Below are 13,056 nucleotides of genomic sequence, written 5' to 3'. Positions count from 1 at the left end.
ATATCGAACGAATTTCTTTTTTTCTATTTCCCATTATTAGATAGTGAGCATAAATCTCATGATAAGTCCCCAAAGATTCATATTGAATTTCAATCGGAACTTCTCTTGACCCAATGACGCGTTGATCCAGGTTCCATCGTAGCCACAAGGGACTATCTAAACTGATTAGTTTTTGTCTATAAGCTCCCAGTGCATCATAAGAACTAGAAAAATGGGGTTCTTTATCTTTCCTATACTTAGAATTATTATTATTGTAATTGACTTTTAAATTTGGATAGTTTCTGAAACTATTATATCTATTTGCACAAATACCTCGACGCTTTCCAATTGTTAATACATAAAGCCCGATAAGCATGTCTTGGGTTGGTACGCAAATAGGATCCCCAATAGCAGGAGATAAGAGATTCATATGAGAAAACATAAGTAAACGGGCTTCCGCCTGAGCTTCCAAGGATAAAGGTAGATGAACAGCCATTTGATCTCCATCAAAGTCTGCATTGAAACCCTTACACACTAATGGGTGTAAAGAAATAGTACGCCCCTCTACTAAAGTGGGTTGAAAGGCCTGTATGCCTAATCTATGCAGAGTAGGTGCTCTATTTAACAGTACAGGATGTCCCCGCATAACTTCTTGAAGTATTTCCCATACAATGGGTTCCTTTTCCCAAATTTTCCTTTTAGCAATCCTGACATTAGAAGTGGCGCGTTTCGTGATTAAATCGCGAATTACAAATAGCTGAAAAAGCTTTATTGCTATCTCTAGAGGTAATCCACATTGATGTAATGAAAGCGAAGGACCCACAACAATGACAGAACGCCCCGAGTAATCGACCCGTTTCCCAAGCAGAGTCTCGCGAAACCTTCCCTCTTTACCTTCAATTACATCTGAAAGTGATTTGTATACTTTATTGTGACCATCCCTCGTCGGTTGCCCGCGGGACCCACTATCAAGAAGTGTATCCACGGCTTCTTGTACCAATTTTTCCTGGCACATTACTAAATCTGCTGGCGCTAATTCACTTCTTTTTAATAGATAGGCAAGATTGTTGTTCCGACGGATAACTCTCTTATAAAGTTCATTAATGTCTGAAGTCACTACTTTATCTCCAGACCTATAAACAATAGGTCTCAATTCGGGAGGAAGAACCGGTAATAAGCACAAAACCATCCATTCTGGTTCTACATTTGTTTGAATAAAATGTTTCGCCAATTGCATGCGTCTAATCAAAAAAACTTTTCTTATTCGTCTTTTTCTATCTTCCCACTCATCTCCACTATACCCCTCGTCTTCTAATTCCTTCCATTCGACCAAAGAATTCTCTATAATAATTCGCAAATCCAAATCTGCTAATTGTTCTCTAATAGCACCTGCTCCTGTCGCAATTTCCCGATTTCGAAATGTTGCAAAGCCTGGGGTAGAAAAAAAGGGAGAAATGCTGTGGTTACAGGATGCAATTTCCTCTTCGAATAAACCTCGTAATCGTAAAAAAGTGGGTTTTTTAGTGCTGGGCCTAGCAAAAGAGAAATCGCCGTATACTAGGCCCTCCAACTTCTTAAGAGGTTTATCTAAAAGATTCGCGATATAACTAGGAAGACCTTTCAAATACCACACATGAGTCACGGGACATGCGAGTTTGATGTATCCCATTTGATATCTTCGTATCCGAGAATCCACAAATTCTACCCCGCATTTTTGGCAAAATCTTTCGTCTTCGTTTTCAGCTCCGCTCGCTCGAGAATTGCCACAACCGCAAATCCCGCTTTTTATGGGTCCAAAGATTCTTTCGCAAAACAATCCATCTTTTTCTGGTTTATCGGTTTTATAATGAAAAGTAGAGGGCCTTGTGACTTCGCCAACGGCTTCTCCATTAGGTAGGTTTTTGTTAGCCCAAGCCTTTATTTGTTGAGGGGAAACGAGTCCAATTTGAAGTTGTTGATGTTTATATTGGTCAATCATAAAATAGAAATAAGAAAAGAATTTATATTTATTCCGATCAAACTTCCTCCCTATTAACCTGGAAGTTCTTTTCAGATACAAGGAAATGATTCAGTTCTAGAGCCAAAGATCGTAGTTCTCGAACGAGCACTCGAAAAGATTCTGGAGGATCCTCATGATTAGGTATTCTTTTTCCCCAGATCGTAGCATTAAGTATTTCTTGGCGAGCTATAAGATGGTCAGATTTATAAGTAAGTATCTCTTGTAAAATATGAGCAACACCAAATCCTTCTAAAGCCCAAACTTCCATTTCTCCTACTCGTTGTCCCCCTTGCTTGGCTCTTCCTCTAACCGGTTGTTGTGTAACAAGTGAGTAGGGCCCAGTAGAACGCCCATGAATTTTCTCATCAACTTGATGAATTAATTTTAAGATATAGGACTTCCCTATTAGAACAGGTTGCTCAAAGGGGTCGCCTGTTCTTCCATCAAATATTCTGCTTTTTCCCGGGTACTCGGGTTCAAATACCCATGGATTTTTTGTTTCTTTACTGGCTTCATATAATTCTGAAAACACAAGTTTTCTTGAAGCCTCTTGCTCATATCTCTCATCAAAGGGTGCTATTCTATAATGTTTCTTTAGCAGATCCCCCGCTAATCCGAGCGAGCTTTCAAATATTTGTCCCACATTCATTCGGGAGGGTACTCCTAAGGGATTGAAGACCATATCAACGGGTGTTCCATCTTGCAAATAGGGCATATCTTGCCTAGGCAAAATTTTGGAAATGATCCCTTTATTCCCATGTCTTCCGGCTACTTTATCCCCAACTTTGATTTCACGTTTCTGTAAAATATATACACGAACCATTATGTCGAGGGGGTCCCTTTGGATCCATTTCACATCGATAACGCGCCCTCTTCCACCTATAGGTAATTTCAGAGAAGTTTCTTTTGAAGTGGAAACCTCAAGGCCGAATATGGCCCGTAATAATCCAGCTTCTGCGATATATGATGATTCGCTCGCTATCTGAGGCGTTAATTTACCTACTAAAATATCACCAGTTTCTACCCAGGATCCCAACCTAACAACTCCATTTTTGTCCAAATTGCGGAGTAAATGTTCTTCTAGATGTGGTATTTCTTTAGTGATTTTTTCAGCGGAGCCCTGGCTTGTCGTATCCGTCTGAATTTCATATTTCCGGATGTGAAAAGAGGTATAAATATCCTCATATACCAAACGTTCGCTAATTAGTACTGCGTCTTCAAAATTGTAACCTTCCCATGGCATATAAGCTACTAATACGTTTTTTCCTAAAGCAAGTTCCCCCCCAACTGTAGCAGCTCCTTCTGCTAAAATTTGTCCTTTTTTAATGGATTTACCCCGTGGAACCCGAGGTTTTTGGTGCATACAAGTATTTTTGTTAGAGCGACGGTGGTTAACTAAAGGAATACTTATAGTCTTCCCACTACTTGATAAAAGTATCTTATGACTATCAGTAGAAATGATCTTTCCCTCGCGTTCGGCTATAACGGAAACCCTCGAATCTAGAGCTGTTTGGCGTTCCAATCCAGTTCCAACAATGCATTTCTCGGACCGAGAAAGTGGAACTGCTTGGCGCTGCATATTAGAACTCATTAAAGCCCGATTCGCATCATTGTGCTCAATAAAAGGAATGAGAGAACCCCCAATAGAAAAATATTGGAAAGGAAAAATACTTCTAACATGAATCTGTTCCCATGCAATAGTCAAGAATTCTTGGCGGTATCTAGCTGGAACAACCTGTTCTTCCTGAATACCTTGATTCAAGGACAAAGAATTTCCTGCTGCTATCATATAATACTCATCTCTATTTGGTGATAGATAAACCACCTGTCTCTCTTTTTTTTCTTTTGCTTTCTCAGCAGATATTTCATAAAACGGACTCTCTATAGATCCCCACAAGTGATCAATTCTCGCATGAATTGCTAAGGATCCAGTAAGTCCAACATTGATTCCTTCAGACGTGTCAATTGGACAAATACGCCCATAGTGACTCGGATGAATATCTCGGCTCCGAAAACTTGCGGTTCTCCCCGTCAACCCTCCAGGACCTAAACAACTCACTTTTCGCCCATGAACAGTTTGTGTCAATGGATTCGTTTGATCAAAAACTTGAGATAATGGGTATGTGCCAAAAAAGGTCTCATAAGTAGTTATTAATAAAATTGAAGTTGAAGTTGGAGTTACCAAAGTTTGGGGAGTCGGTTTCGATTGACGTATGAATACTCTACGAATAGTTTTTTGAACTGCATGTTGTAAACGACCAAGAGCCAATCCGAATTGATCTTGTAACAGATCCGCAACCGAACGAATACGTTTATTTTTCAAGTGATTCATATCGTCATCGTCAAGTATACCCGTTCCAAATTTCATTCCAATCAAATGATCCGTAGCGGCCAATACATCTCGTGGTAACAAGAATGTATTGTTCTGAGGTATATCAAGATTAAGTCTCCGATTCATATTTCGTCGACCAATCCTTCCTAATTCACATTTTTGTTGAAAAAATTTCTTTTGTAATTCCTCGCATAAGGACTCCGAAAATACCAGGTCCCCACCTACACAAGCAAATTGTTGATAAAACTCCAAAATAGCTTTTTCTTTTGACTCAATCCTCTTCTTCTCCTTAGCATTCGGGAAAGACAAGAAAATTTCAGGGTAGGAAACATTATCTAGAATTTCTCTTAGATTCGAACCCATAGCTGATGATAGAACTAGAATAGATATCTTTTGTTTTCTACTCACGCGAGCCCATATCCTTTCTTTTTTATCAATTGCTAATTCCGATCTCCCTCCCCAATCTGATATTATAGTCCCGGTGTAGATAGAAATTCCCTTATGATCTAATTCCGAGCGGTAGTAAATACCAGGACTTAGCAATATTTGATTGATCACAATTCGGTATATTCCATTTATAATAAAGGTTCCTAAGGAATTCATTATAGGAATGTTTCCGATAGAAATGGTTTGCTTTTGCACATCGAAACCAAAAATTAATCTCGCAGATACATATAATTCGGAAGAATAGGTGAGTGATTCATACACAGCATCTCTTTCTTTTATCGAGGGTTCTAGCAATTGATATCCTTTCGCAAATAATTGAAATGCAATTTCGTGATCTGGATCTTTAATTGTTGGAAACTTGTCAAGTTCTTCTGCCAAGGCTTGATTAATGAACCTAAAAAATCCCTCGAATTGGATCTGACTAAATCCGGGTATTGTGGACATTCCCTCGTTTCCATTCCGGAGCATCTTAATCTTAAGTTTCCTGTTTATCAAAGAAAAATTCCATTATCAGCTCACTCTTCATCAATCCCTACGGATTGATCTAGCAATCATGGAATCTATATTCTGTTTACTGAATCACATGAAATTCTAGGGAACTCCACATACGTATTTCATATATGTATTTCATACATATGAATAGAGACCATTTCGACGAAAATTCTAGTTTACCAGGGGTACAAATGAAATGAAAATGAATTGCTAAAATATTCCTACAAAAAAAATTATGCCACTTATACTTTATAATATTCTAATCAGATTGAATGGCAAAGATTTCTCATTTTATCCCCTTTCTATGAATGTAATAAAGCCGTAATATAATACACTAGAAAGTTTTACTTTACTTCGATTTAGAATAGCGTGCTTACTTTAATTTCTAAAAATAATTTGAGGGTTCTTTTTTATTTCGGATCGGAGTAGTATAATTGCTAGAAAATTAAGTATTTCATTGTGGAATTCTAAAATAAAGTAAGTCCCTTTTTTAAGTACATGCCAATCTAATTATCCACCTCTCCCCATATCCATGCTTTTCTTTTATCGTAATTTCACTTGGGTAGGCCAAGATAGTCAGGTTATACTCTAATATCAGAGCAAATTTCCTTTTTTTATTCAAGATATTTAATTTAATACTTTGAAAAATTAAAGCACGATTCCCCATAGAGATATGTACATAAAGGGGATCTTTGGATAATAATGCTGCTCGGACCTAAAGTTCACCTATACACGGATTAAGCATAAAGCCATAATATTTTATTATGCCATTGAAATTGAAGGGGGGGAGATAATACCGATTTAAGAGTAGTTCACTACTGCAATTCAAAAAAGAAAGAGAATTCTAGTTAATGGTTCCAATTTGTTCTGAATTTTGCAGCCTGTGACTAGAAATCCACTTTTCTTCTTTTTCATCTCAATAGAAAGAAATGGGAAGTTTTATTGTGTTAGCAATGTATGTTTTAAGATAGAATCTATCGAGGAGAATAATCGAAACTGGATCAAAAAAAGCAGGAGTATCTTTTTTGAAAAAGATTGGAAAAAAGTAAGTTTAATTATATTCAAAATAAAAGAAAGGGGCTTTTCGTAAGAAAACGTGGATGAATACTTGCTGTTTTCTAGATTTTCGATCGGATTTTTTGGCGGCATGGCCAAGCGGTAAGGCAGGGGACTGCAAATCCTTTATCCCCAGTTCAAATCTGGGTGCCGCCTGATCAATAAAATACTTAGGTTTTCTAGTACTGATCGAATTCAATCAATTTTTACTTCGCATAAGTTCGGGCAAGAGAGTAACTAAGCCTGCCGATACTGGGTTTAGAGAAACCATACCATAGTTCTATCCTTAAACTAGGGTTAGGGTTTGTTTTGGCGGTAGTGGCCAAAATGGTTATCAATAGGGGTGAGGTAGTGTTTCCTTATTCTTTTATTATATGAATTTGAATTGGTTCTTAATTGATTCGATTTGAGAATTTTTAAATACGAGGATAAGATGTCAGAAATCTTGGTATCCAAAGAAAGGTCCCTAAGGGGCATTCTTCTCTTTTTCAATCTAAGATTCCAGAAGGGACTCCACGAAAGAATATCAAGACTTCCTAATTATCATACATTTTTTTATCGTACATCTTATGTGACCTACATACACTAGAGTAACAAAAGGAATAAAAAATCTTCCTATTCCCGCTTCTTCTATTCAGGACATCATTCCCGTACTCTTTCTTTTTTAAGGTAAGGAAAAAAGGGCTTTATAGTATCGTATTTTTAATGCTCTCTAATTCTACAAGAATTCCTATAAGAATTTGTTAGGAGTAAATTCCTTGAACTGATTGATCCATGGCCTTAGGGCAGAAGCCCTTTTTGACTCTGTACCCTTGATTCCACTATGATTATTGATCAATAGTAGAATAATCCCTTCATAGAAATAGGAGACATAATTTAGATGGATATAGTAAGTCTCGCTTGGGCTGCTTTAATGGTAGTCTTTACATTTTCTCTTTCACTAGTAGTATGGGGAAGGAGTGGACTCTAGGGATACGATACTACTAATTGATTAAGTAATCAAATTGTTGTATCAATTCTTTTTTTAATTGATCGTTTTGCATTAATTATTTTGTCAAACGTTATTCTTTAATCTTTTTCTTTAGTTTTGTTTCACTCCTGTAAGAAACTCTTGTATTGTAAGAAAGAGCCATTATACCAATTAAGAATTTCTACTAGAAATGACTAATGGTTAAAAAAAGTTCTATACATAAGAAAATTAGACTTTCTTCCACGGAACTATTCACGGCATATCACACATTTTCCATTTGTTTTATACTCTTTCTTTATTCTTAGAATAATTTTTATTCTCTTTTGAAGCATCTCGCGGGATATTTAAGCATGAAAGATTCGCTGGTTTTTTCCTTTTACTTTTTACTATAGTCTATTCTTATATTATTTTTCTTTCCTTCCATGGATTCTTTGGTCAAGAATTGTCTTCGATTTTTTTATTTTGACCTGATTGAAATTAAGTGGATGCAATGAAAAAAGAAATTGAATTAGACTACTTAACTATTTCAATCTACTAATCTATTCTATGTAGATTCAAAGATAATATAATAGAAAGACTCTAAAGTGTCGTAGAAAAAACTATATGTAGTTCTTTCTACCACACTTTAAGATTCCAACCAGATCCTTTCATTTAAGACTTGGATTTTTTTTATTTAATCCCTTTTTCATTTCTTCAATGATTAATTGGAATTCCACTTAATTATTTTGGCTGACTGTTTTTACATAAATAATAAGTAAAAAAGAAGTAGGAATTAGAATGAACAGTGCAGTAGCAATAAATGCGAGAATATTGACTTCCATAACCTCTTTATTTTTTATTTTCACAATAACTCGGGATGTAATCCCATGGAGAGGAAAAAGGGGTATCTTGTAAATTCAAGGGTAGGGCTTGCATTCTGATAATACTGAATCAATTCAATATTATGAATATCGGATCTATCAAATCAATTCATGGATGAGAGTTATATAGTATAACATAGGAAGATCCTATATCCATACTAAGACCAAAATGGGTTTTTTGATTGGATTAGGAATTCCCTCTTTTTTAATCCTTTTTTTTCTACTTTTTCTTTTCTATATCTCTAACCCACGAGCTTTCTTAATCTTATACAATTTCTCTTCCTTTTTCTTATAGTTATACATACAATTATGTATGTATTATATGAGCAACTTTCTATGGGTCACATAGACATCCAAATAAGCAGTAGAAGTGAGATGGGGAAAAGAGGTCTGAAATAAAAAGGGAATACAATTTATGTATGGATTCCGGTAAAATACCGGTACTCTATTCCATAACAGTGGAATAGGAAATTAAGATGAGGATGGTATCATCATAAAGAAAGATAGAGTAATATCCTAAAATTCTACTAATCCACATATCGTATGTGTGTCTTTCTTTATCTTTATCGATCGGGAGTAGTGAAAAAAATTCCTATACTCCTTCCCTCCCTCTTTAATGAGAGATGCAAAATAAAAAAGTGAAGTAAGGGTGCCCTATGGGTATTTGATCTTGCTCCCTGCCCCTTTTTTTTCATGGAAAAAGGAAATATGAATTTCTCCATTCATTGAACCCTAGTTCGGGACTGACGGGGCTCGAACCCGCAGCTTCCGCCTTGACAGGGCGGTGCTCTGACCAATTGAACTACAATCCCCGCGGGGTGTATGGCATACCCATTCTTAAATAGAACCATAAGAAGATTCGATTCGTCTGTCGTACTCTAAGAAATAGACGAATCATATACTACATACCCACATATTAATATTATATTATACGTGGGTATAGTGAGAGTGACATAACTAGTATGTCGTGATTTTTTATCACTAAAAATGGATAATAATCCACCCTTCAACAAGAAAAACTCTTTTGTTTGTAAGAAAGGAATGAGAGAGATATGGATTAGAAAAAAAAATCCCCTTTTTTATTTCTCTTTTATTTCTATAGATCAGACATTTTATTTTATGGGAGAAAAACAAAAGGATTTAGTTCATATTCACGAAGCCCTAGATTTTTGGGCCGAGCTGGATTTGAACCAGCGTAGACATTGTCAACGAATTTACAGTCCGTCCCCATTAACCACTCGGGCATCGACCCAGGAAGAATTTATTCTAGGGTTTTTGCTAATCTATGATTAACCTCCTTTCATAATACTCCCTACCCCCAGGGGAAGTCGAATCCCCGCTGCCTCCTTGAAAGAGAGATGTCCTGAACCACTAGACGATAGGGGCATCACTAGACGATAGGGCCATATACAACCGCTCGTGATTATACTATAATCATAGTATGAGCAGTTTTTTTGAATTGTCAATATACTCGAAAAGTATAACTAGATCCAAAGCAAAGAGTTTTTCTAACTTTTCTGCTATGTTTTCATCTAGGATTTTTTTAGTTGATGGTTAGATTAATTCATGGATCATCCTCTACCTTTTAGGGAAATTCATTTTAAATGTATAGAATAAGAATGGATTACTAAAAGGGATTCTAGATTAGTTCAGTACAGGTAGTTATTTTATTGATCTAAGATAAGATGAAAAAGAGTCCAATTTTTTTTTTATTTCCATTCCGTGCTTCATTTAGTGTTCAGACCAAAAATGCATTCATCCCGCACTAAGTCATAAAATTCTCTAAAGAGAAAGCTTCAAAAACAAAGAAAAAAGCGAATCAATTTAGTAGAAAAGTACTCTATCAGATTCGAACCAATGACTTACGTCTTAGCACGAGATTACTCTACCACTAATTTAAAAAGCCCTTTATCGGATTTGAACCGATGACTTATGCCTTACCATGGCATTACTCTACCACTGAGTTAAAAGGGCTTTTTATTTAATTCAAAAATTTGCCACTTTGATTTCCCATTATGGGTCTACTGCATAATGTACATATTATATATATATAATATATAGAGATATAGAGAGAGACATTATGTATAGATTGTATATGTATTGATATCTTGAGAGCTCAAAATAAAATTAAGAAAAAAAAACATACCCAACTCTTCTTGGTTCATGGTTTTCCGTTTCCGAAGGCTAGTAAAATAGGCGGATTCTGGAACCCCAAGGATTCAATGGTATATGGAAAATATAAGATTTCCAATCCTAGCGGGAAAAGGCAGGGAACAGATACCCAATAGGATAGGATCCTTGGGAGGAACTTTTGGTAATGGCCTTGATCCTCTATGCTATTTTTTATGTGTTCTTAGTTCTATTGAACTTTTTTGATTCTTTTAAACAAGAATCTAATAAACTAGCATTGAGTCAGTGGAAAAAAGGAGAGAGAGGAAAGTGTTAAATGGAGAGAGTCGACTAATCATAGACTTTTAGGATCTTCTTTACATCAGGTAAATCTGTCAGCCCTGTCCGTTTTTTTCTTTAAGTTACGACTCTTTAAGTTACAACTCTTTGCTTCTTACTTCTATCAAGCCATAGGGAAAGTCTATGATGAATTTGGAAAACTCATCTCACTCTTACTCTATGGCTCGGACTTAATGGGGGAAGAAAACATCTTCTATAATTTCTTTTTTGTTCAATTCTGGACAAAAAAGAAAAGGAAAAAAGGAATTTATAGGGACAGTGTTACCCCCTATATCCCCTAGTTTATATTGTAGGAATAATAAAACAATTTAGCAGTCTGGCACACTTACGTCCTCGCAAAGTAAATAATGATTATTGTAGTCGTAACCGTAGAATAGGATAGGATCCTAATCAAAATAAATACATTTGGTTCAGGCGCTATTAGCAGGGTAAGAAGAGATTTATTTTACAGACCAGAGGGAGAGGGGCTATCTAAATCCTAAAGTAAAGGCGCGCGATCGAAGTAGAAGTACCAATGGCTCAGTGTCATGAACCTTCTCCATCTGATTCAATAAGGGGGAATTAGCCTCCTTGTCAAATGGCTATCCTTGACAAAGGGTACCATTTATACCATAATATACAATGTAGCGGGTATAGTTTAGTGGTAAAAGTGTGATTCGTTCTATTAATAACTGAATTTGAAATGATATACTTAAGGCATCCTTAAGTTTTTTTTTATATTCCGATGAAAACTTTAGTTCTTATAAAGGATTAAATCCTTTTCCTCTCAATAGCATATTGAGGAAGAATATACATTCTGGCGATTTGTACCCAAAAACTAATTTAAATTGCATCCAAAATAAAAATTGGATTATGATATGAGTACAGAGTCGCGAAGCATAATTTTGCATTGGATTTAAGTATTCCAATTTTGAAAATATGAGTAAAGGATCTATGGATGAAGATACAAAAAAGTTGATTTCCAATCGTAACTAAATCTTCTTTTGTTAAAGGATAAGGAAGCCAAATAGCTAAAAAACGATAGTTTTGGTTTACTAGAACCATCCGCATATTGTTTCAGCTCGGTGGAAACCCAATTCTTTTCCTCAGGATCTCTTGAATGAAATTAGGGAACGAAGTAAGTAGATTAGATGGATTTAGATAGAATTTCTATCTCCTACTCTATAAGGATCATCTAGAAAGCAGAGAGCTTTGGTTCCATTCAAATAGAAAAGCTGACATAGATGTTAAGTGGTGAGAATATCCATAAAGGAGCCGAATGAAATCAAAATTTCATGTTCGGTTTTGAATTAGAGACGTTAAAAATAATCAACCAACGTCGACTATAACCCCTAGCCTTCCAAGCTAACGATGCGGGTTCGATTCCCGCTACCCGCTCCATTCTGTATAAAAGGAGTATTCTATTTGTCTAGACATGTTAAAGGCTTGTATTCAAGCCTTTTTTGTCCACCAGTTTCTGGTACTACAGAGCGGAGTAGAGCAGTTTGGTAGCTCACGAGGCTCATAACCTTGAGGTCACGGGTTCGATTCCCGTCTCCGCACTTAGCAGTCTCTATAAAAGGAGTATTCTATTTCTCTAGATATGGTAGAGGGGCGTATCCAACCCTTTTTTATTCATTAGTTCCGGGCCCTAGAGGGCAAAATTGAGCAATTTGCGAAGCCACTTGCCTTCACAAAAAGAAGGCGCAAGGCTTCTCCCTACCTTGCAGAAAATAAAAATGAAATGAAAGGGACAGTCTACCTCTCCCTTCCTTTTAAAAACAGTTTGCCCGTTGTTTGTCTCAGTTAATACCCAATTTTGGGGCTCTGTTGGCTAGTTCTATTTCTGCCTCCGGAGCGCCCTCTTTTTTTGAGGGGGATGCAAAGGAAGGGTAAATATAGTAAGGGATACGGCACTAGACTAATACTTAATTAATACTTAATTTAATATAAGTAGTTAAACAATTAACTAGACTAAACTTTTTATCATAGTACTTTGATAAATTAAGCGGGCGAGCGGCGGGAATCGAACCCGTATCTTCTCCTTGGCAAGGAGATGTTTTACCATTGAACTACGCTCGCTACGGTATATATTTTATAGCGTATATCCGCTTGGGTCGACCGTCTATGTCTGGGTCGACCGTTTCATTTCATTTTCTATTCTATTATATTAGATATTAGAGTTTTCCTTTTTTTATTATCTGTCAATGAATATTCTAATGGGAATTTCATAATACTGAAAGAGAAGAGCTAGCAATTCGGAACGCAAATTGCGTTTTAATACGTCTCACTATTCGAATTTTTTAAATGGCCTTTATTATTTCTTTTTTATGGGGTTACTAAATATTAACCAAATTTAATTTAAGAAATGAGAGAATTCAGAATAGCTACGAGAAAGACTAGTCCAATCCATAATGATGTACCGGAAAATACAACATTTTTATTATTTGACCAACCATCAGGAGAAGCAAAT

General features: G+C 36.1%; 1 protein-coding gene and 4 non-coding genes across 5 annotated transcripts; 2 read left to right on the top strand and 3 right to left on the bottom strand.

Moving 5' to 3' along the window:
* Positions 1 to 1,248: 1,248 nt before the first annotated feature.
* Positions 1,249 to 12,489, bottom strand: LOC123420870 (DNA-directed RNA polymerase subunit beta). The gene has a single exon (XM_045107446.1). The coding sequence runs from the start codon at positions 5,223 to 5,225 to the stop codon at positions 1,995 to 1,997; it is 3,231 nt and encodes a 1,076-aa protein (XP_044963381.1). The 5' UTR covers positions 5,226 to 12,489; the 3' UTR covers positions 1,249 to 1,994.
* On the top strand, positions 6,391 to 6,461 carry TRNAC-GCA. Its single transcript has one exon. It is a non-coding gene; the product is annotated as a tRNA-Cys (tRNA).
* TRNAY-GUA lies at positions 9,306 to 9,387 on the bottom strand. Its single transcript has one exon. It is a non-coding gene; the product is annotated as a tRNA-Tyr (tRNA).
* TRNAT-GGU lies at positions 10,038 to 10,109 on the bottom strand. Its single transcript has one exon. It is a non-coding gene; the product is annotated as a tRNA-Thr (tRNA).
* On the top strand, positions 12,073 to 12,146 carry TRNAM-CAU. The gene has a single exon. It is a non-coding gene; the product is annotated as a tRNA-Met (tRNA).
* Positions 12,490 to 13,056: the final 567 nt, after the last annotated feature.

This window comes from Hordeum vulgare, unplaced genomic scaffold (assembly GCF_904849725.1).
Source record: "Hordeum vulgare subsp. vulgare unplaced genomic scaffold, MorexV3_pseudomolecules_assembly, whole genome shotgun sequence".
Classification (NCBI taxonomy): Eukaryota; Viridiplantae; Streptophyta; class Magnoliopsida; order Poales; family Poaceae; genus Hordeum; species Hordeum vulgare.
Note: the sequence above shows the minus strand (reverse complement) of the source record. Positions and strands in the feature narration are given on the sequence as shown.